At 41.3% G+C, this 19,614-nt stretch overlaps 1 protein-coding gene across 2 annotated transcripts in view; it reads right to left on the reverse strand.

The window, feature by feature from the left end:
• Nucleotides 1-19,614, reverse strand: part of GAS2 (growth arrest specific 2) — a 159,423-nt gene that overhangs the window by 107,859 nt on the left and 31,950 nt on the right. For both annotated transcript variants that reach the window (XM_026664756.2, XM_087951103.1), the window contains exon 3: nucleotides 4,050-4,171. In XM_026664756.2, coding sequence (XP_026520541.1) covers nucleotides 4,050-4,171 — 122 coding nt within the window. The remainder of the gene's footprint in view (nucleotides 1-4,049; nucleotides 4,172-19,614) is intronic.

Raw genomic sequence — 19,614 nt, forward strand, 5'->3', positions numbered from 1 at the left:
TCGGAGCATTAGTCACTCCAAATGAGTCATTGTGTAAAGATGAAACATGAGTGTCAACAAAGCCCATTGTAGTTTTCAGAAATAATATTTTGTTCTAAATGAGAAAATGACCACAACCTCTGATCTATCTACTTCACGATTTTGATCCCTGCAAATGTAATCTTTGGGTTTGCTGACACTTTTTTATCCTGTCAGGGACTGCACAGTGGACAGAAAACCAACTTACATAAAGATGAGGAAACTAACATCTACCTGTTACATTTTTTTTCCTGTCTTGCTTCTGAAAAAAGACCTAGAAAACTGACAAGGGAAAAAGCATCAAACCCACGTTATACTATTAGAATTGATACTATTTATTTTTAGGTGAACGTAAGGCAGCACACATTTTTCATTATATTGCCTTAAGAGATGTTGGAATGTAACTAGTATTAAGTCTGAAATATAATTAATATAGACTGTCTCAAGTTTATATTTATTTGTGTTGAGTTGAGAAACTTTCATTACATAAACATACTTTTGGATAATAGCTATTTAATCCCCCCCTCAATAACCTACCTCTCAAACTCTGAAGCTCAAACACTTTTTGTCAGGTTTTTTATAAACTATGAGCCAAGCCAAGTATCACTTTAACAATAGCAATAACATTTAGACTAATAGTTCATAGTGCTTTACAGTCCTCTCTAAGCAGTTTACAGAGTCTGCATATTGCCCCTAATAATCTGGGTCCTCCTTTTACCTGCCTCGGATGGATGGAAAGCTGAGTCAACCTTGAGCTGGTCAGGATCGATCTCCTGGCAGTGGAACACAGAGTTAGCTTGCAATACTGCATTCTAACCACTGTGCCACCACAGCTCACTTCAGTCACATCGATAGCCTCTACCAAAAGAAATAATTTGGATTGTGATTGTGATGAACCATTGTGCTCCTATCTGAAGTAATATACTCATGCTAATAATGCTGCCTGAGGAGATTTTTGGTTGAGGCATAAGGTCTTGGCACATGAACCATCCACACAACATCCTAAAACAAATTTATCTACTCAGTGTCCTCAAAATATTTCAGGGATATTAAACCACCACCATTCTTGACCACCAAGTTATGTGACCACACCACTGAAGAAACACTTGAATTAGTCTTCCATTAAAAATCTGCTTAAACTGCAGACAATTTCAGTCCATCCTTACCAATATTCATGTACTATACATGTGGATTGTAGTGTGATTTTAGAAGACAAACTGAAGAATGACTAGGTTTGTAACAGAAATTGCATCAAGGATAACTGCATAAAACCAGGTAGAACTCTGTTCTTCACATTTTACTTGTCTTCACTTAATAATGTATACTCTGTTGACTCATTTTTCTTCATTCACACAGCATGCTAAACTATTGTGGTTTGAATTCCACACAACAGACTAAGCTTCCACACAACAGGCTAAGCATGTGCTTGGTTAATGTGTGATGGCTTATATAAAATTTCTTGCTCCCATATAATTAAACAAAGACTCAATATGAGTCACTTGGTCAATCTCTGTATTATTGAAAAAGAAGGAATCCCTTTGAGATTCAGTGTGCAATAAATTCTTAAACTCTACTTTGAAAGGCATGATTTGGCACCAGAAAGAAACCAGAAAGCTCCCAGTATTTGAAAGAATGCATTAAGATATAAAAGTAATGTTTTAATTTATTTGGGGAAATGAAAGAAAGACAGTAACTGTCAATGAACTCTGAGGGAAACATGCACCCTGTTGAGATATAAAAATGTGACTGATAAGCTTTCAGTTCATGGAATTACTTTATTGGTAAAATCTTCTTCATTCCCCTTTTCTCTTTCCTTCATTCTAACCTCTTCTCTGCTGTCTGCCTCCCACTCACTCAGCTAAAGTTTGGCTGTTGTCTCCAGCACAGATCCTCTGGCAGCTGTTTCCTTTTTAAAAACAATCAGCTTGCACCTACCTACAGAGTGCTTTATTGCTTTTAATAGCAGCTGAAGTGCCTTAAAGTTTCTAGCTGCCAACCACATCTTCAAGACAGCAGCTGGACATGAGCTCCATTATAAGTCTTATGCAGCTGCATGACTCTGTGGTAGCACACACAGCATATTATGAATGCAGTGAATCTCATGTTTTGGAAGAACATTATAGGATCCTTTAGTGTGCTGTCCCAGCCAGTCTATGGGAGTTGGATAGTTACTTAGGAACTGTGAGCTGTCCCCTTAGGGGAATACATCATGGTAAATGTAGTTAAAGGTATCCTAGGAAATGTAGTTCATCTCATGTGGCTACATCTGTAATCCTGATTGGTCACTGAATTGACCCTTGGTGAGTTAAGGGAGTTTTCCTCATTCTTTGTCTGAACTCTCTACCTCATGGCATCTTCCTTCTATCGCTACGAGATGGGTTAGGAGATAACCATCTTTCACGTACAAGGCAGATATACAAAGGATTGGTCATTAAAGAAGAACTTTGTCACAAACGTGAGTTATGAAGATACCTGATGTACCAATAAATGAACTTTGTTATAGAACCTTTGTTGAGTTATCTATCTGCATCTGCACAGCTATAAATCTACCTCTGTGCAAGAGACAGAACATTTAGTATGTTAAATTCCATGTAACAGCATTCTCATATAAATGCTCTTTTCTACTAAGACTTGCATTTTCCACTTGTGGAGTTTATAACGAAGTTTCTACCCAAGAAATTGCAGTATGAAAAGGGAAACATGCCTTGGTAAATGTTGGCAATGGTAAAAAGCTGTTATGTTGCCATTTCTTTTCATACTTAAGCTATGGAATGTGAAATAATATGCTTGCCCTCATGCTTTCACACACATTTGCACAGTATTAGGGTGAGATTTTCTGCTCTGATTTGCATGACATCTACAGTATCTTAGAAAAGAAATTATCTTCTGGAAAGGGGGGAATACTTCAAGAAAGAAGGGAACTGCAGATTTATTACTTATTCTTTACCTTGATATTTTGGCATAAAACAACAAAAAACTTGTAATCACTAGACCAATTTGATCAAATGGTTAATGCACCTGCCTAGAAACCAGGAAACTGATTTCTAGTCTCACCTTAGGCATGAAATCCAGTTGGGTGATTTTGAGTCAATGCTCTTTCAGCTCAACCCACCTTATGAGGTTGCTGTTGTGAGGAAAATATGAAGGGGGAGGAGTATCAGGTACATCTGTGGCCTTGAATTATTTATAAAAGTAATAAAGGTTGGAAATAAAAAAAATCCCACCACTTGTTTTTTTAAAAAAATTAAGTGCTAACAAATAGTAAAGCAGCAACAAATCATCTCCATTTTGATTTATGAAGCAGTGCCAACCATTTCAGGGAAAAGCAAATGTGAATAATTGTAACCACCACCATAGTTCGGTGTTTTCAGTATCCCTTTCATCTAGCTGATACTTTTTACAGATCAAGTCATAAATTATTGTTTGGCATCATATATAAAAATGCTGATGGAACTCAGATTAGGAGCAAAATACAGCATTGCCTATGTTTGATGTTTGTTATTCTACTTTTAAAAGACCTCAGGCCATAGAACTAGAAAGGCTTCTCCAGATATTCTTACAAAATTATTAGTTTCTCAAAGCAGGCCATACCAGGTCACAGTATATTCAAAAAGAGAGCTAAACATCACTGCATCATTTCTACACCCCACCCAAAATTGTAATTAGATTGCTTCAGCTTCCCTGCCTTATTACTTCTGGTATGCAATTCCACAAGGCGAAGATTAATGCAGAGACAAGTATTCATATAATCTCTTAAAATGCTCATTTATTTGATTTTATGTTTATCCTGACTTTGCACCAATAAATGACATTGAAGACAGCCATTGATTAAACACTGAGTCATGATTTCCTATTAGATTATAACCAGACTAAAGCAGCTTTCACCAGCATTAGTAATTTTGCATATGGCAAAAGAAAGACAGCTGAAATAAATCATTAGTTATTGTCAATGGAAAGGTTGAAATCATAAAAAAATAAAATAAACAAAACTCCTTACATACATGTACTTTCCTAAATTAAGGTAAATTTACCTTCCCAAACTTGATTTCAATGCAGTTTTCTTTAAATTTCTCCTGTAGTGTCTCTGCTAGCTGACAGAGCAAAGCACCATTATCCAATTTCTCCATGAAGGTTTCAGCTGTTATTTCTTTGCCTGAAAAAGATACAAAAGGAATACCAATCAACACCGGTTTTGTGGATTGTTCATTGTGTGGAAAAACATGATTTCCCTGTGGATTTTGTTTGTATCCAATTGTGATCGCTCCCTGCTGAAGAAATAAATCTCACATTATAAATCAAATACTCATTTATACTTAAAAAAAAAAAAGATGGCAGAACCTTTATTGGAGGAAAGCTATAGTCAATGAAATCAAAACATATTTTATTTCATGATTGCCAATCTGTATTTTCCCCACAGCAGTTAATGGTAACACTGAAGAGTGTTGTTCTAAAGCTTAAAACACATGTAGCCAATGTAGTAGCTTCACATACTCAGACATTTCTTATAAATGCAGATGATTGCAATGCCAGATTGGCTGAAAATATGTTTCCATAATCCAAATTTAGTGGTTTTCCTTTAGGACTTGAGGAGGATGACATTACACTGGAGCACCACTCAAAAGACATGATTTAATTTGATGAGAAGGTGCTGGAAGCAACAGCCAATGGATTGGATGTTATTTACATTAACAAGCTCAGGGATGAGGATGGTGGAAGTATTCGATACTTTTTGGAACAGAAAAAGAGTGTTTTGCTTATTCAGATAAATATTAATAAATATTATAGCTCTATTAATCTTCACAATTATAGTTTCCTACCCACTGGAATGTGGTTCCCTTTGAGATTTGGCTGTCTTCCATTCTGACAGCATTCAAAGTGCCTTGAAAAGACCTCCTGTTCTCCTAGAACTGGGCATGGGTAGCTGAAGCCCCTTGCTGGATATTGGTTATATCTGTTCTTTGTGTTGCTGGCAGGATTTATCATCTTTTCTGTTTTAGTTTTATTCTTCTTTTACTTTTCTAATTTGTCTTCTGCTTTTATTTATTTGTATATAAAGTGAAATACCCAAACTCATCCTGGAATCAGACTACACCAAACTGAATGCTTATTGATTTATTATTCGGAAACTCTACCTAATAGTGCTAATAACACCACTTGAACACCTTCAGCATTGATAAAATTACCATCAGTAACTACAAAATGTAGGAAGGGTGCATAAAGAAGTGCAAAAAAGTAAATATGACATTTTTTTAAAAAAAAAAGTGTATTTAACTTTTTATAAACAGCAATAGATGAATACATAACCAGTTTAAATAAATAAGGATAATAATGCATTTATAAGCATTTATAAATAAACACACAACAGCAAGCCAGTTGGAAGAGGACAATTGGCACAAAGAAATCTAGAAGATCTTTGTACTAAAAACAAAGAGGCAACTACCTCCACAACCTTTAGATTAACTCAACAAAATGGCCTGGAGACCAGATCCTGAGTAATGTATATCCCTGAATTGCACTGCCATTTAGCTTTTTATGGTAAAAAAAAAAGAATGTCAGACAAATATCCATCAGTGGTAAGTGGTATGTAATTCTATCCCTCATTCTTGTTTCCAATGACAAACTACATGAAAACAAATAGCTGCAAACAGTCACCTAAGGTTGCCTTATCCATGTATTGCATCTTGATCATTTTTGACTTTCCAAGAATCTTTTCTAAATATCTTCCTGCCAATATCTTGTTTATATCAAAATAGGGATACAGAAAAGCAGTGCTCACTGCGTTAAAGAATCTGTTCTGTATCAGACTGCCAGAAATGCTTTTGTAAAATAACAGGAATAATTAGAAGGTAGCTATTTTGTTTTGTTTTCATGGCCCTCTGTGTGCAGACATGAATTGTTATGAGGATACTTTATGATTTCTACAAATGCATTTATACCCTGCAAGCCAAATAACAATCTTAAACATAATTTGCCTGCAGAAAATGTATGAAGTGTTGCCACTCTCGTTTAACTACGGTTGAAACTCCCAGTGCAATTTGGAATGCTGCCTAAAAAGCCCAAATCAGATTTCACCAGCATGCAATAGAGATCTTCACAATTCATTTCTTCCGGCACACTTCCACTGCCATTTTAAGATAACCATGACTTAATGGCTAAAACTCTGCCTAATCTTAACAATGTCTATGTCAGTTTCTTAACTTGTAATTTAAACTGGCATGTTTCCAGAAAACATAATGATTAATTACAATTAGATCTGGTGCACACATTAGATTGTTATATAGCGTGGTAGTGTGGGTGTCAGCATGTTATACGGCATTGCATACAGAATATATCTCTATATAAAAGCGAAATACCGCTCACGCATCATCACAAAATCTCCAGACCTGTAAAGCCTACAAACCTGAAAATTGGCATGTGTGTTCCCCTTGGCTTCTAGATGCTCACTAAGAAAGGATTTTTTGAAATGACCATCACAGCATTAGTATTTTGTATATTATTATTAATATGCTCTGATGCTAAGGAGTTGTACTCCCCCTCCCCACCTGAAAAGAAATCTATTCCAAATGCAAAACACAAGCAGAGGACAGGAATTTCAGTTTTAGTTTCACAACGGCAACCAGCTGTACAGAACAGTTGAGCTAAGCCACACCCAGGCTCCTTGCTGTCTCCTTGCTCACACAGCAAATACTGCTTCAGTTTCCAAACAGCCATCAACTCTCTCACACACTGACAGGAGGCTAGCCAGATGAATACCGATGGATGCTGGTAGGCAGAGGCACAATTTTTCCCCTTATTTTCCTCCCCCAAAACTAAGCCCGATCACATAGTTTCATAGCGAAGCACGGAAGAGCTAGTTATATATAATATTCCTTCTAGTCACTGTTGACTACTGGCAATTGATGGATTAGTTCCTGCTGTTTTCGTGGCAAGATTTTCAGAAGTGATTTGCGTTGCCTCCTTTCTAGGGATGAGAAAGGGCGTTGGTACTTACCTGATACGCCTGTTCTCTGTGAGCTGTGAAGAGCATCCAGTGATGGGAAGGTGCTTCAGTCTCTTCTAGGAAGGCTGGGCTTAAACTTGAGGACACTCCTCCTCCTCCTTAGTGTCCCCAGTTTTGCGAAGCCGAGGTATTGATACCCTATATGCTTAAGCCTATGTAATAACCCTGGCCGGAACAGACCCCCTACCAGACGGAATAAAAGGGTGGGGCTGGATGCTCTTCACAGCTCACAAAGAATGGGCGTATCAGGTAAGAACCAATGCCCTTTCTCCCATGAGCTGTTCAGAACATCCAGTGATGGGACATACCAAAGCTTGGCACTGTCCTAAGGGAGGGATTCTGTCTGGGTTGGAGACCTAACTGTCTCTGAAATAACTTGCTGCAGAACTCGCCTACCAAATGAAGCCTCAGCAGAAGCAAATACGTCAATTTTATAATTTCTAATAAATGGAGATGGAGAAGCCCAGGTTGCAGCTCAGCAAATCTCCTCTATTGTAGCCTGGCACCGCGCAGAAAACTGCGAATGTGAGGGTGATGAGATATTAAGGTAAGATCATCCCAAGATATGACCGAAGCCAGGGCTGCCACCTGTCTCCACAGAGTATTGGGTGATAACCCTTTATTTAGGCCCGCCTGTAAAAATTCTAATAACTGCGCTACTGATGGGGAAGTGGGGTCGATCTGAACCCTCTGACACCAACGGCAGAAGCTAGACCAGGTGGCCTCATAGATTCAGTTCGTCGAAGGACGTGGAGCCGACTGAATAGTGTGAAAAACTTGAGTAGAAAGATGCTCATCTCTCAGACATCATCATTCAACTTCCATACAGCTAAGTTTAGCCATTGGGGGCCGGGTGTAGCACTGGGCCTTGAGACAGCGATATGACCGATGATGGGATCCTCCACGGTGGTACCATCGAGAGGTCCTTCAGGTCCTTCAGGTCTGCGAACCATGCTCGCCTTGGCCAATAAGGAGCCACTAATAGTAGGTCCACTTTTTCTTCCAGCAACTTCTGAATCAATTTGGGGATCACGGGGAGGGGAGGAAAGGCGTTTAGCAGTCTGGTGGGCCAGTGACATCTGAGGGTGTTTACATCCTCCACTTCCTGTGATGGGTAACGAGAAATGGACCGGGGAAGCTGTGCATTGAGTGGGGAGGCAAACAGGTCGACAACCGGTTGGCCCAACCTCCAAGTAGCCTCCAGAAAGATCTTGGGGTCCAGATGCCGCTCTGATTGGTCTAACATGGCTGCTTGTATGTACATCTGCTTGTACATTTGCTACTCCAGATATGTGCTCCACCATTAGAGAGAGAAGATGGATTTTGGCCCATAGGAATAGTCTTTCTGCTTCCCTCATTAGTTGATTGGAATGAATGCCCCCTTGTTTATTGATATGGGCCTTTGTAGTTATGTTGTCTGTTAAGATGAGCACGTGTTTGCAATGGAGATACAGGAGGAATTGTCGGAGTGCTAAGTACACTGCTCTCAGTTCTAGCCAGTTGATATTGTGTGCCTTCTCTGAATCCATCCAAAGGCCTTGTGCTGTATGTGATTGGAAGTGGGCCCCCCATCCCACTAGACTAGCATCTGTTGTAACAATATGTTGTTCATATTCTGCTGTGTAGATCCTTTTTTTAAAAAAAAAAAAAACAAGTTTTATTCAGTTTTCCATATTTTAGCGTCTCTTGTTAGTGAACAGCATGATTACAGGTTTCACATATACATACAAATATGACCATGGTTACATTTTTATATCCAATTCCTTATCTTAACAATGCTTTTATACATTTTCTATTTTATTGTATTATTCCAAATATTTATCTCATTATTTAATTCACTTATGATAACTTCATAATCATTATACTTTAGTACTTATAACTGTCACATTTGTATATTTCATCTTAAATTCTAATTTAAAAAAAGATACTTCTTCTATAAATTGGTTTTCCCCCTGAAATCTCAATATAAGTGTGCCACCTCTAAGTTATTCCATTCATATTTAAACCAAAAAAGCCAACATTCCAATCTTAAAAATAATTCAGTATATCTAATATACTTATTCCATTATTTGTTACAATTATCTCTCTACATAAACAGGAAGAGCATTAAATTCCATTATCCAAAAAATAACAATTCTGTTTTTCCATCTTGTCAGTCTATATGTCCCTATTTTGTAACTATAAATTTATTTATATTACCCCTCAATACCTTGCAGAATCCCCTTTCTATATAATAATCACCCATTATCTCTTTGTCCAATCAAGGATTTCCCCATTTTTTTACAATTCCCATATTTCTTTGTTTCCAAATCCTGTTTCTTGTCCCTTCTTTCCCCCTGTCTTTTCCCCTTTGTTCTTTCACTCCAATTTTTATCCTTCTCTCTATTTAGAGCTTCCTTTCACCCTTTGAATTTCTGCTTTTTTCCTTTTTTAATTTTTCAGATATTCCCCTTTTTATTTAATTTCTTAAATCTCCTGTATTTAGTTCCAACTCTTTTCTTCTTTCTTTCAAGAGTTCTTGGTTCTCGATGATCACTAAAGATGGTCTCTTCTATGATTTGCTCTACCTCCTCTTCTGCTTTTTGTCTTTGTTGTTCATATTCTGCTGTCGCATTTTCAATAAATTTTAAAGCAAAACCCAGTGATTCATCTCATTCTTGTAGTGTTTATTTCATTTTTCTGAGTTCCATTTTTAATGCCAGAAGAGAAATTGCCATTTTACAACTTTCTGATTTGCAATTTAATCCAAATAGTATCTTTAAAGTTTATTTCCAGCAGTCAACTTTTCTTCCTCTCAAGTTTTTAAGTCTCCGCTAATCCAGTGCCTAATTCATGTCAGAATCAGCAACTAATCCAAAGGCAGAATCTTCCTTTCTTTGTTGCAATGTTTCAATTTTCAAGGTTCTTGCTTTATTTTATTAATTTCCATGCAACTTCAAGAAACAAGAGTAGATCCTTGAAAGGGCATCCCTTGTTGATTTTGGGTCATGTCCACCATCGTAGAGACCTGAGGCCGGTTGATGGGACTTTTACATGAGTCTTGGCGTCGTCTCTCCAGACGTGTTGGTATGGCAACAGGAACCATTGCAGGGTTCTTGCATGGACCCGGGCCCAAGGGATAATAGAAATACAAGAAATCATTTTTCTGAGCAATTTAGAAAGGAGACATAGTTGTACTTTCCTAAGAGTTCTGATCTGTTGAGCCAAATCTCTAATGCTTTCTTGTCTGTTATGAGAGAGGAAACTTTACCTTCCAGGGTGTCAATGATGACGCCAAGGTGAATGAGTCTAGTAGAGGGTGTTAAATGACTTTTTGACCAATTGATTGAGAACCCATGTTGTTGTAGGGTTACAAGTGTAGTTTGAGTGTTCGAATTTGCTTGATTGATGGAAGATGCCAGAATAAGAATGTCACCAAGTAGCATTGAAGTCGGATGGACCGATCTCTGAGTGATGCTGCCAAGGCAGCCAAGACCTTTGTAAAAGTTCTGGGAACTGAAGCTAGGCCAAATGGGAGAGCAATATATTCATCATGGACGTTGTTGTAACAGAAACGAAGGAATTTGAAATGTGACGGCCTAATTGGGATATGTAAGTAAGCTTCCGTGAGGTCTATGGAGGTAAGGACATAGTTTTTTCTGATGCTGAGTAAGATGGATTGGAGAGTGGTCATTTTATATTTTTGGTAAACGAAATATTGGTTTAGACATTTTAAGTCCAGGATTGCCCTCCATCCCCCCAAACTTTTAGGGACCACGAAGAGGTGCGAATAAAAACCAAGACATTTTTTATTAGAAGGGATGGGTTGTATGGCCCGGATCTCTAGTAGATGTGCTATGGCTGTGTCCATGAGAAACCTTTTTTCTGCGTCCTTGGAAATTGGGGACTTCATAAAAAAATCCGGGGGGTGGAGCTGAACTCCAGTGCCAGACCAAATCGTACTGTGTTCCTCACCCATGCATCAGTGGTAGAGGTGTCCCATTAGTTGGCAAACATTTTTAAGTGACCGCCAATGGGAATCTCGCTGTGGTCGTTACTTGGACCTGTGGAAGGGCCTCGATCCTGATCCTCAAAATTGGTGTTGGTAAATTTACCTGAGAATGCCCTTTCTATAGATGCTGCTAGAGAGCCCAGGATGGGTTAGACTCCTCCTGATGACATCATCAAGCTGGGTCTGTCTTGTATAAAAAGGACTGCCTGTGGGAGTTTCCCCCCAGCTTTGGCAAAGGTACTTGACAGACCATAGGAAGTGTCTCTGAAAGCTAAAAAGAATCTTTAACATGAACATTAACGCATCTTACCATGGTCCGGACGAAATGAGGGGCTGGGGTCTCTAGCAGCATCTATAGAAAGGGCGTTCTCGGGTAAATTTACCAATGCCCAGTCTCCTAAATGCTGCTGCGAGAGCCCAGGATGGGACATACCAAAGCCCACATGTCCACAGGAGGGTCCTCGTCAGGCAAGTCTCTCCGAAGTTGGAACCACTCACTGAACCATCCGTCTGCCAAAAGCCGCACTCCTCGAGGCATAGGAGTCCAGACAGTAATGTCTGATGAACAGAGATGGGGAGGTCCACGTAGCCGCTCTGCAAATCTCCACTAGGGGTATCTGGGTGGCCCAGGCAGCTGAAGTCGAGGCATTCCTAGCAGCGTGTGCCGTTAGGCCCTTGGGTACTGGAAGGGCTCTGGTTAGAAGGCCTGTACAATGCATGCCGTGATCCACCTCTCCAACAAAGGAGAGGCTTTGTTGCCCCCAATGGGAAGGGGAAAGGACACAAACATGGCCTCAGTTTTGCTAAATGTAGAGAGACAACTGATGTAAATTCTAAGCGTCCTGCTAACATCTAGAGTGTGCCACTTGCGCTCTAAGTTGTGGAGCGGAAGGGGACAGAAATCAGGTAACACAATGTGTTGGGATCTGAGGAACCCAGTATTAATCTTAGGTACAAAAGGTAGGGTCTAGATGTCTTTCCTGTCAGACAAGGCTGCCAGGACCAAAATGCTTCTAGAAGGGGTGATCGCTACCAGAAATGCCACCTTACAAGACAAAAAACTGCAAAGGAATTGACCTCAGTGGTTCGATGGGGCCTTAGTGGGTGACTGCAGTACTTTAAAGAAGTCCCATGTGGGATCTGGATGACCACTGGAGGCCTCAGGTTTGTAGCACCCTTCAGAAACCTGCGGACCGTGGGATGTCTAGACAAAGATTCCACTCCCCGCAAGGATAGAACAGAGGACAAGGCTGCAACCTGCCTCCGTAGAGTGTTAGGTGAAAGTCCCTTGTCTAGGCTCTCTTGGAGAAAGTCCAGCATCTTGCAATTAAGGCCCCGGAAGGGGAAATGTCATATTTACAACACCAATCACTGAAAGCCTCCCAGGTTGCAACGTAGATGCAGTTGGTGGGGGGTCCCCTGGAGGCTTGGATAGTTCTTATTACTCTGGAGGAATGATAGTTCCAGATGAGGGATCCCCGCTCAATCTCCACATGGCCAACTGAAGCCACTGGGGCTATGGAAGCAATATTGGCCCCTGTCTGAGCGACACTCTACCAGAATCCTCCCAGGACTGGAGATGGAACAGTTTACTAAGTCTGCAAACCATGGCCTCCTGGTCCAGTGAGGGCTACAAGTATAAGTTCTGCTCTTCTGCCCAGTGTTTCTGGAAGACCCCCAGAATCAGGGGCAGAGGAGGAAGGGCATACAGGAGTTCCTGTGGCCAAGGGCTGCGTAAAGCATTCATTCCCTCCACCCCCAGAACCACACACCTGGAATAGAACCTCGGGAGTTGCGTGTTGTCCTGGGAAGCGAGGAGATCCACTGCTGGCAATCCGAAGTGCTCTGACAGCTCCTGAAATAAATCGGGGTGCAAACACCACTCTGCCTGGTCAGTGGTGGCTCTGCTAAGCCAGTCAGTCTCAACATTGGCCCCTCCTGCAATGAGCTCAGCTCTGAGCGATACCTTGTGTCTCTCTGCCCATAAGCAGAGTTGATCTGCCTCTAACATCAGGGGTCCTGAATGTGTCCCACCTTGGCGGTTAAAATGCACCTTGGCTGACACCTTGTCAAGCAAGATCAGGATTCCCTATCTGAGACAGCATCCTCTAATTGTGTCAGGGCCAAATGGACCACTTGAAGCTCTAGCCAATTAATATTATGGGCCAAATTTGCCTGGGACCACGGTCCCTGGACCACCCTGGATTGAAGGTGGGTTCCCCAGCCATACAGATTTGCATCCATGGTCAGCACTAACCTGTCCGGTTCTTTGAACAAGAGTCCCATGGAAAACACCTCAGATGACCCCCATCGAAAAGATTTAAGGATCAACTGAGTTAATCTGACCTGAAAGAGGAACAACTCCTACCTGTCTTCTGATAAGGTAGAAGAAACCATTGGAGTGACCTGGCATGGAATCTAACCCATGGCACTATATTAATGCATGATATCATTTTCCCCAGGAGCTTGGAAAGCGTAGCCAGGGGCACTCTAGGGTTAGATTTTTATATGGCCAATTAACTGATACTCTCCTGACATTCTTGGGACAAGGACACCTTGCAGGAAAAAGTATCTAATTCAGTTCCCAGATGGAGTAAGGAATTGGTGGGAGTAAAGTGGCTTTTTTTTTTTTTTTTGGCCTATTTGACAGAGAAGCCGTGCTCTTGGAGAACTTGAATGGTGATATCCAAATCTTCTGCTGCCCTAGATGGGGAAGATGACTAGACCAGTATATCACCCAGATAACACTGGACTCTTACTGGGATTGCCCTAATAAGGGCTGGCAAGGCTGCCACCAGCTTAGTAAATGATCTGGGGGCTGAGGAAAGTCCAAGGGGCAAGATCCTGTATTGGTAGTGTCCCCCATTATAACAGAACCTGAGGAGCTGCCGATGGGTCGTAAGTTCATTGGAAGAGAGGAGATAGCCCTCCTGAACACTCTCTAGAATAGAATGCAGCATCTGCATTTTAAGGCGCCTGAATGGGAAAACGCATTCAGAAATGTTAGGTTGAGAATAGCTCACCACCCTCCCCCAGGCCGAAAATAAAACCTACATCCCTGTTGGAGTTCAGGGACTGGTTGAACGGTCGTTATGTTAACTAGGTGTTGAATGACCGATTCCATAAGGGCCCTTTTTTAAATTGTCCCACAAGATGGGGCAGAGGAGAAAATTTCCTGAGGTTGATGATAGAAATTCTAGTTGTAACCCTGACCTTACTCTATTGAGTACCCAGGTGTCCATTGTTGACTCCTCCTATTTGGATGAGAAGAAGGCCAAAAGACCTCTGATGGGAAGAACAAGGGATTATTTAGACCGATGGAATGAGGGACCCCCTCCCCCACAAAAGGGCTGTTTACCCGCAGTTTGTTGTTGTCTGTCCGGTATGTCAGGGTGTTGCTCTTGGCACTGGGAATACGCTCTCTGCGGCCTGGAGAAGTGAGAAGTAATTTTGGGCCTAAATGGAGGTGGCAGGTAAGGGGCAGGATGGAAGTCTGCCCACCAGCCTGGCGAGGAAGGAACTTTTCCTTTAACCCTCATTTTGACAATGAATGGATCGAGAGCATCATTGAACAGCTTCTCACTGGTGATGGGGCCTGAAGCCAGCTTCCACTTCCGCTGAGGCTTCGCTGCCAAATTTGTAACCATAGCAGTCTCTTCCCTGACACAGATGAAGCCATGGCCCTGGAGGAGAACTGGCGGAAGTTAGGGTGGCGTCCCCGTGAATTCCGCTGCTGCTATAATCTTATTGAGATCTTGATGCAATCTCAAGTCTGATGGAGATATGTGGTCTTGTAGCTGGTGCAGCCAGCAGATAGAGGACCTTGTGAAAAACGATGCAGCAGTCAAGGCCCGGACAACTGAAGCAGAGGCCTGGTGGTTACATTTTAATGTCTGCTCGGCACATTTGTCCCCTGCCTAAAGTACATCCTCGGACTCAGTTGGAGTGCCCAAGGAGAAGGAAGCCATGACTGGAGCGTCTACAGAGGGAACAGTAAAAGCGGCAGCAAGGGAAGGACCCACATTGTAGAACTGCCTGTCATATGAAGATGGGTAGGGGCCTGCGGCAGGAGAGGTGAATTAATTCTGATCAGATCCAGAAAAACTGGGTGATGGAAGAACCTTTGATTGGACTATGTTTTTGGAGAAGAGAAAATCCCTGGACCCCTACCGTACCACCTGAGGTTCAGGGGCAGCCTCCTCTGGGGACACTGGGCAGTAACCAGTGCCTTGTGGAGGAGAGGCTTGAATAAAGATGGTTTGTGGCTGATGGGGGTTGATCGGATAGCAGATATTCCTCTTCCTCAGAGAGGTTGGAGTCCCAGATTTCTCCCTCCTCCCATTCAGAAGCAGGAGAGTGGCTACGTTCCGATGGTTATGTATAGTCCCCCTGCTCTAGTGCCCCCCCCATTCTGATTGAGCAGAAGGGGCCTTGGGCTCCTGTGGGTGAAGCAGTCCCCTCTGGGGGATCTGGCTTGTAGTAGGCCAGCAAAGGGGGGCTGGGCCCTGTTTGAGGGTCGAAAAATTCATAGCAGCCCTTCTGCTAGGCCCTGTCTGATGGCAAAGGAGACTACATCTTGGATGTAGTTGGGTCTGCCACCAAATGATGGATCTGAGGGGCAAAGGCCTGCAGCGGGGGTGAAGGAAGCCTCAAGGTTAGGTTGAGAACACCTTGGGCCATGGAGGGCCAAGCTAAAGAGAGGTCCCAAGAGGCCTGTTTAAAAATTGGGGCCTGATCTGCTTAGGTCTAGAGGCCCAAACTGTTCTTCAACCGGCTCCAGAGACCGGGCTTGGGACCCCCCCTGTTGTCAAAAAGGGGCTGGAGTGTTTCATCCACCCCCTTGGAAGTATCTGCCTGAACAATTGGAGGGTAAGATGGTTGGGAGGCCTGTTGCAGCTGGTCTCTACCTACCTTTGCACTAACTGAGTGCTGTCTCTTTTTCTTCCTCTTCGTTGTTTGAAGACCCTGGTTGTCCAGGCCTGAAAGCTTTGAATTCTATCCTCCTCCATTGTTGGTATGGACAAGCTGGGAGTGCCCCTCATTATGTGCTGCCTATGTAGAGGCCTTGATTAAGGCCTGCTGTGGCGCAGGTAGGCCGTTGATGAGTGTGGCCACTTAAGATGGCTGCTCACCATGTGCTCTGAGGAGAAGACGATCCAAATTGCCCCCTCACACAATTGCAGCCTGCGATGGCTGGTCCTCGCTCTATAGGCAGAAAAAAATGCCAAGAGCTGCAAAATCGGCAGTAGAAAGGAGAGCACGTTGTTTACAATCAGCTACGAGGCGCTGTTATCTCCGTTAACAGCTAAATCGCCAGTGTTCTGTTCTGACCAGGAAAACAATAACACAACCTGTCTGAAGAAAGGCTGAGCTAAAACTGAGCTAAGGAAGAGTCTCGTGGAGGAGGATGGGTGTCCTCAAGTTTAAGCCCAGCCTTCCTAGAAGAGACTGAAGCACCTTCCCATCACTGGATGCTCTGAACAGCTCATGGGAGAAAAGAATGATTAGTCCAGTCAGCAGCTGCCTTCATGCCTAGGGTGAGTCTAGAACTCACAGACACCCAGTTTTTAGCCAGGTGTCTTAATCACTACATCGGATTGATTTTCATGATGGATATATGGGCTTTGGGTTTTTTTGTTTATAAACAATGGCTTGCTGTATATTATTGTTTTACTACTTCAATCCAGTCTTTATTAAATCAGGATGACCCACCAACTGTGTTTAATCTAAAACAGGGGCTTAAAGCTCCTAATCCAAGCTGTCCTGAAAAAGCCACTGGAGATTCTCAGTCATAGTTGTCTCAAAGGTGCTTTTTCAAAACGGGCAACTGGACTGTTTGTTTGTGTTTTCCCTTGAGGATGAAGAAAAAAAAAGGTTCATCCATAAAATAAGAAAATACAGCTGACTCTTACATCTAGGGCAAAATTCCAACATCAGGATTTCTTAACAAAACGAACTCCATCTATGCGAACTTTAAAAAGTCTAATAAAAGAGCTCCCTCAAATCCCCAAACAAAATATCTTTTTTTCAATGGGGTCTGAACAGGGGTGGGCTTCTGGGGGTCCGCAGGGGTTTGGGAGTCCCTAGCTAAGATTCTGTGCAGTTTGGAGAACCCCCTAACCCACTCCTGGCTGGCCTCACCCACCCCCTCCCCTGATTCCCCACGCAGCCTATTTTGGTTGCAGGTAAGTGCAGGGGACACGTGGAGGCTTGGGGAGGGTAAAAAATGGGCCTCTTGGAAGTTCAGGAAGGCCAGAAATTGGTTTCTGGTTTGTTTCTGGTTTCCAGAGAGCTTCTAGAGCCCATGGAGGTTGTTTTTGCCCTTCCAGAGGCTCAAGGAAAGCCTCCAGAGGCTGGGAAGAGCAAAAACTCCTCCCCCTGCTGTGGTGCAAGAGGCCAACTAGGCCATGGCCACCATGGCCACGCCCACCCAGCAATCAGGCAGAGAACCCCTTGCTAAAATTTTTGAAGCCCACCCCAGGTCTGAAGATTTCCAAGTTCAGTCACAGTAAAGAATCATGGCTTTTTGTGTTTCTTTCATTTAATGTCTCAGTTGGTAAATTGTTGTGTAATTTTGTGCTCTTTAAAATTATAGCTTGCCCTAAGCCTAAAACCAAAACCTAAATAGTTATTATCATATTGTGGAAATTACAGAGTTTCTTTACTTGCCTCTTACAAGTTTATACAACAAATCAAAACCTAATTTAGTGAGCTTGACATTTAATTTATCAATTTATTTGTTTAATACTGAAGGCTGAGCATTAGGAAAAAATATGAAATGTAAAAAAGCCATTTTTGTGTATCTAATGAAGTGCATTAATATTGAAGCCATAATTAAAATGTTAGTCTTTTAAGATATAAAATGCATGTTGCTTTTGCAGAAATATATGCCAACACATTCTGGCCTTTTCTTTGATTATGACAAAAATATGAGTATGTTATAGTTATCACATTAAATTCTAATAGTTAATTTTAATGACTGATCTATACTGTAAGCTTTTTTGAGTATATAAACTCCGTTATACAATAGTTGCTCCACTTTTTCCCCTTACAACATAACAGAATATTTTAACTGAGCCAAGATCTATTCACAAATTTATTAATACATTTACAATATTTGATGGTAGAATACTATAAGTGAAGTTTCATTTAGCACAAATGCTGCTTATACCTTTAAGCATGAGTAAAATGGTCATATGATATCCTAATCATATCCTTTTTCATGATTTATGGATCTCTCCTACTTCATCACTTTATTTTACAAAGTAAATAACAAAAAAAAGTTGAACAGGTTCTGAAAGGCTGTTAACCACCAAAACCCTGCAAATTAAAATTAATGAATTTTGCTTTCAACATCTATACCTGAAAAATAAGTGAGCTACACCAGCCTTCAGTATACAGACTGTGAGCTCAACAAGGAACATTTCTTCTTTATCTACAACAATCATCTTTGAAATCCAGGAGACTTCAACCTCCTTTCAAAGGTCTAGTGAAATATTTTGAAATTATGTTGTTTCTCTTTTATGGGATTGCAGTCCTGCCCTCCAATACCAGCACCCTACCTGTCTGCCTAAAGTCCATATGTCAAACAGGACATGGGGAAATGAGAAGCAAAGCTTCTTATAATGGCATGCTAATCAGCTTTCAATGCCCTAAGGACTCTATGTGATAATGAGCAATAAACTAATGAATTACCTAACAACCACCATTTAGCAGTGACATTTCTAATTCTCATTTAATATTCAGATTCGAGGGAAAGTGATGTCACAAGATCATGAGCAGAAAGAAATGGATTCACTTCCTTCCCTGGGATTATTTGAGAGATGCTGTCCATACAGTATCACTGTATGCTGATAGGAATTACTTGCTAACACAAAGTAGAACAAACAGAATTAGTTTCACTTATTCAACACACATCCCACACATACAAGTTCTATCAATTCAAGAGACTATCTTGCATGCAAAATCCCTGTTTCAAAAGTGGGAGAAGTCAGGTAGAAAGTGAATGGAACAACTTTAATTATTTAGAATGGAATGGAATGGAATGGAATGGAATGGAATGGAATAGAATAGAATAGAATAGAATAGAATAGAATAGAATAGAATAGAATTCTTTATTGGCCAAGTGTGTTTGGACACACAAGGAATTTGTCTTTGGTGCACAAGCTCTCAGTGTATATAAAAAGAAAAGATACAATCGTCAAGAATCATAAGGTACAACACAATGATAATCATAGGGTACAAATAAGCAATCAAATCATACTAGGAAACAATATAAATTACAAGGGTACAAGCAACAAAGTTACAGTCATTCAGTCACAAGTGGGAGGAGATGGGTGATAGGAACAATGAGAAGATTAATAGTAATAGTAATGCAGACTTAGTAAATAGTTTGACAGTGTTGAGGGAATTATTTGTTTAGCAGAGTGTTGGGGAAAAACTGTTCTTGTGTCTAGTTATTCCGGTGTGCAGTGCTCCATAGCATTGTTTTGAGGGTAGGAGTTGAAACAGTTTATGTCCAGGATGTGAGGGGTCTGTAAATATTTTCACAGCCCTCTTTTTGACTCGTGCAGTATACAAGTCCTCAATGGAAGGCAAGTTGGTA

The sequence above is a fragment of the Notechis scutatus genome, chromosome 1 (genome assembly GCF_049901735.1).
Source record: "Notechis scutatus isolate UNSWTSFEM ecotype Mainland chromosome 1, rNotScu1.2, whole genome shotgun sequence".
Taxonomy (NCBI): domain Eukaryota; kingdom Metazoa; phylum Chordata; class Lepidosauria; order Squamata; family Elapidae; genus Notechis; species Notechis scutatus.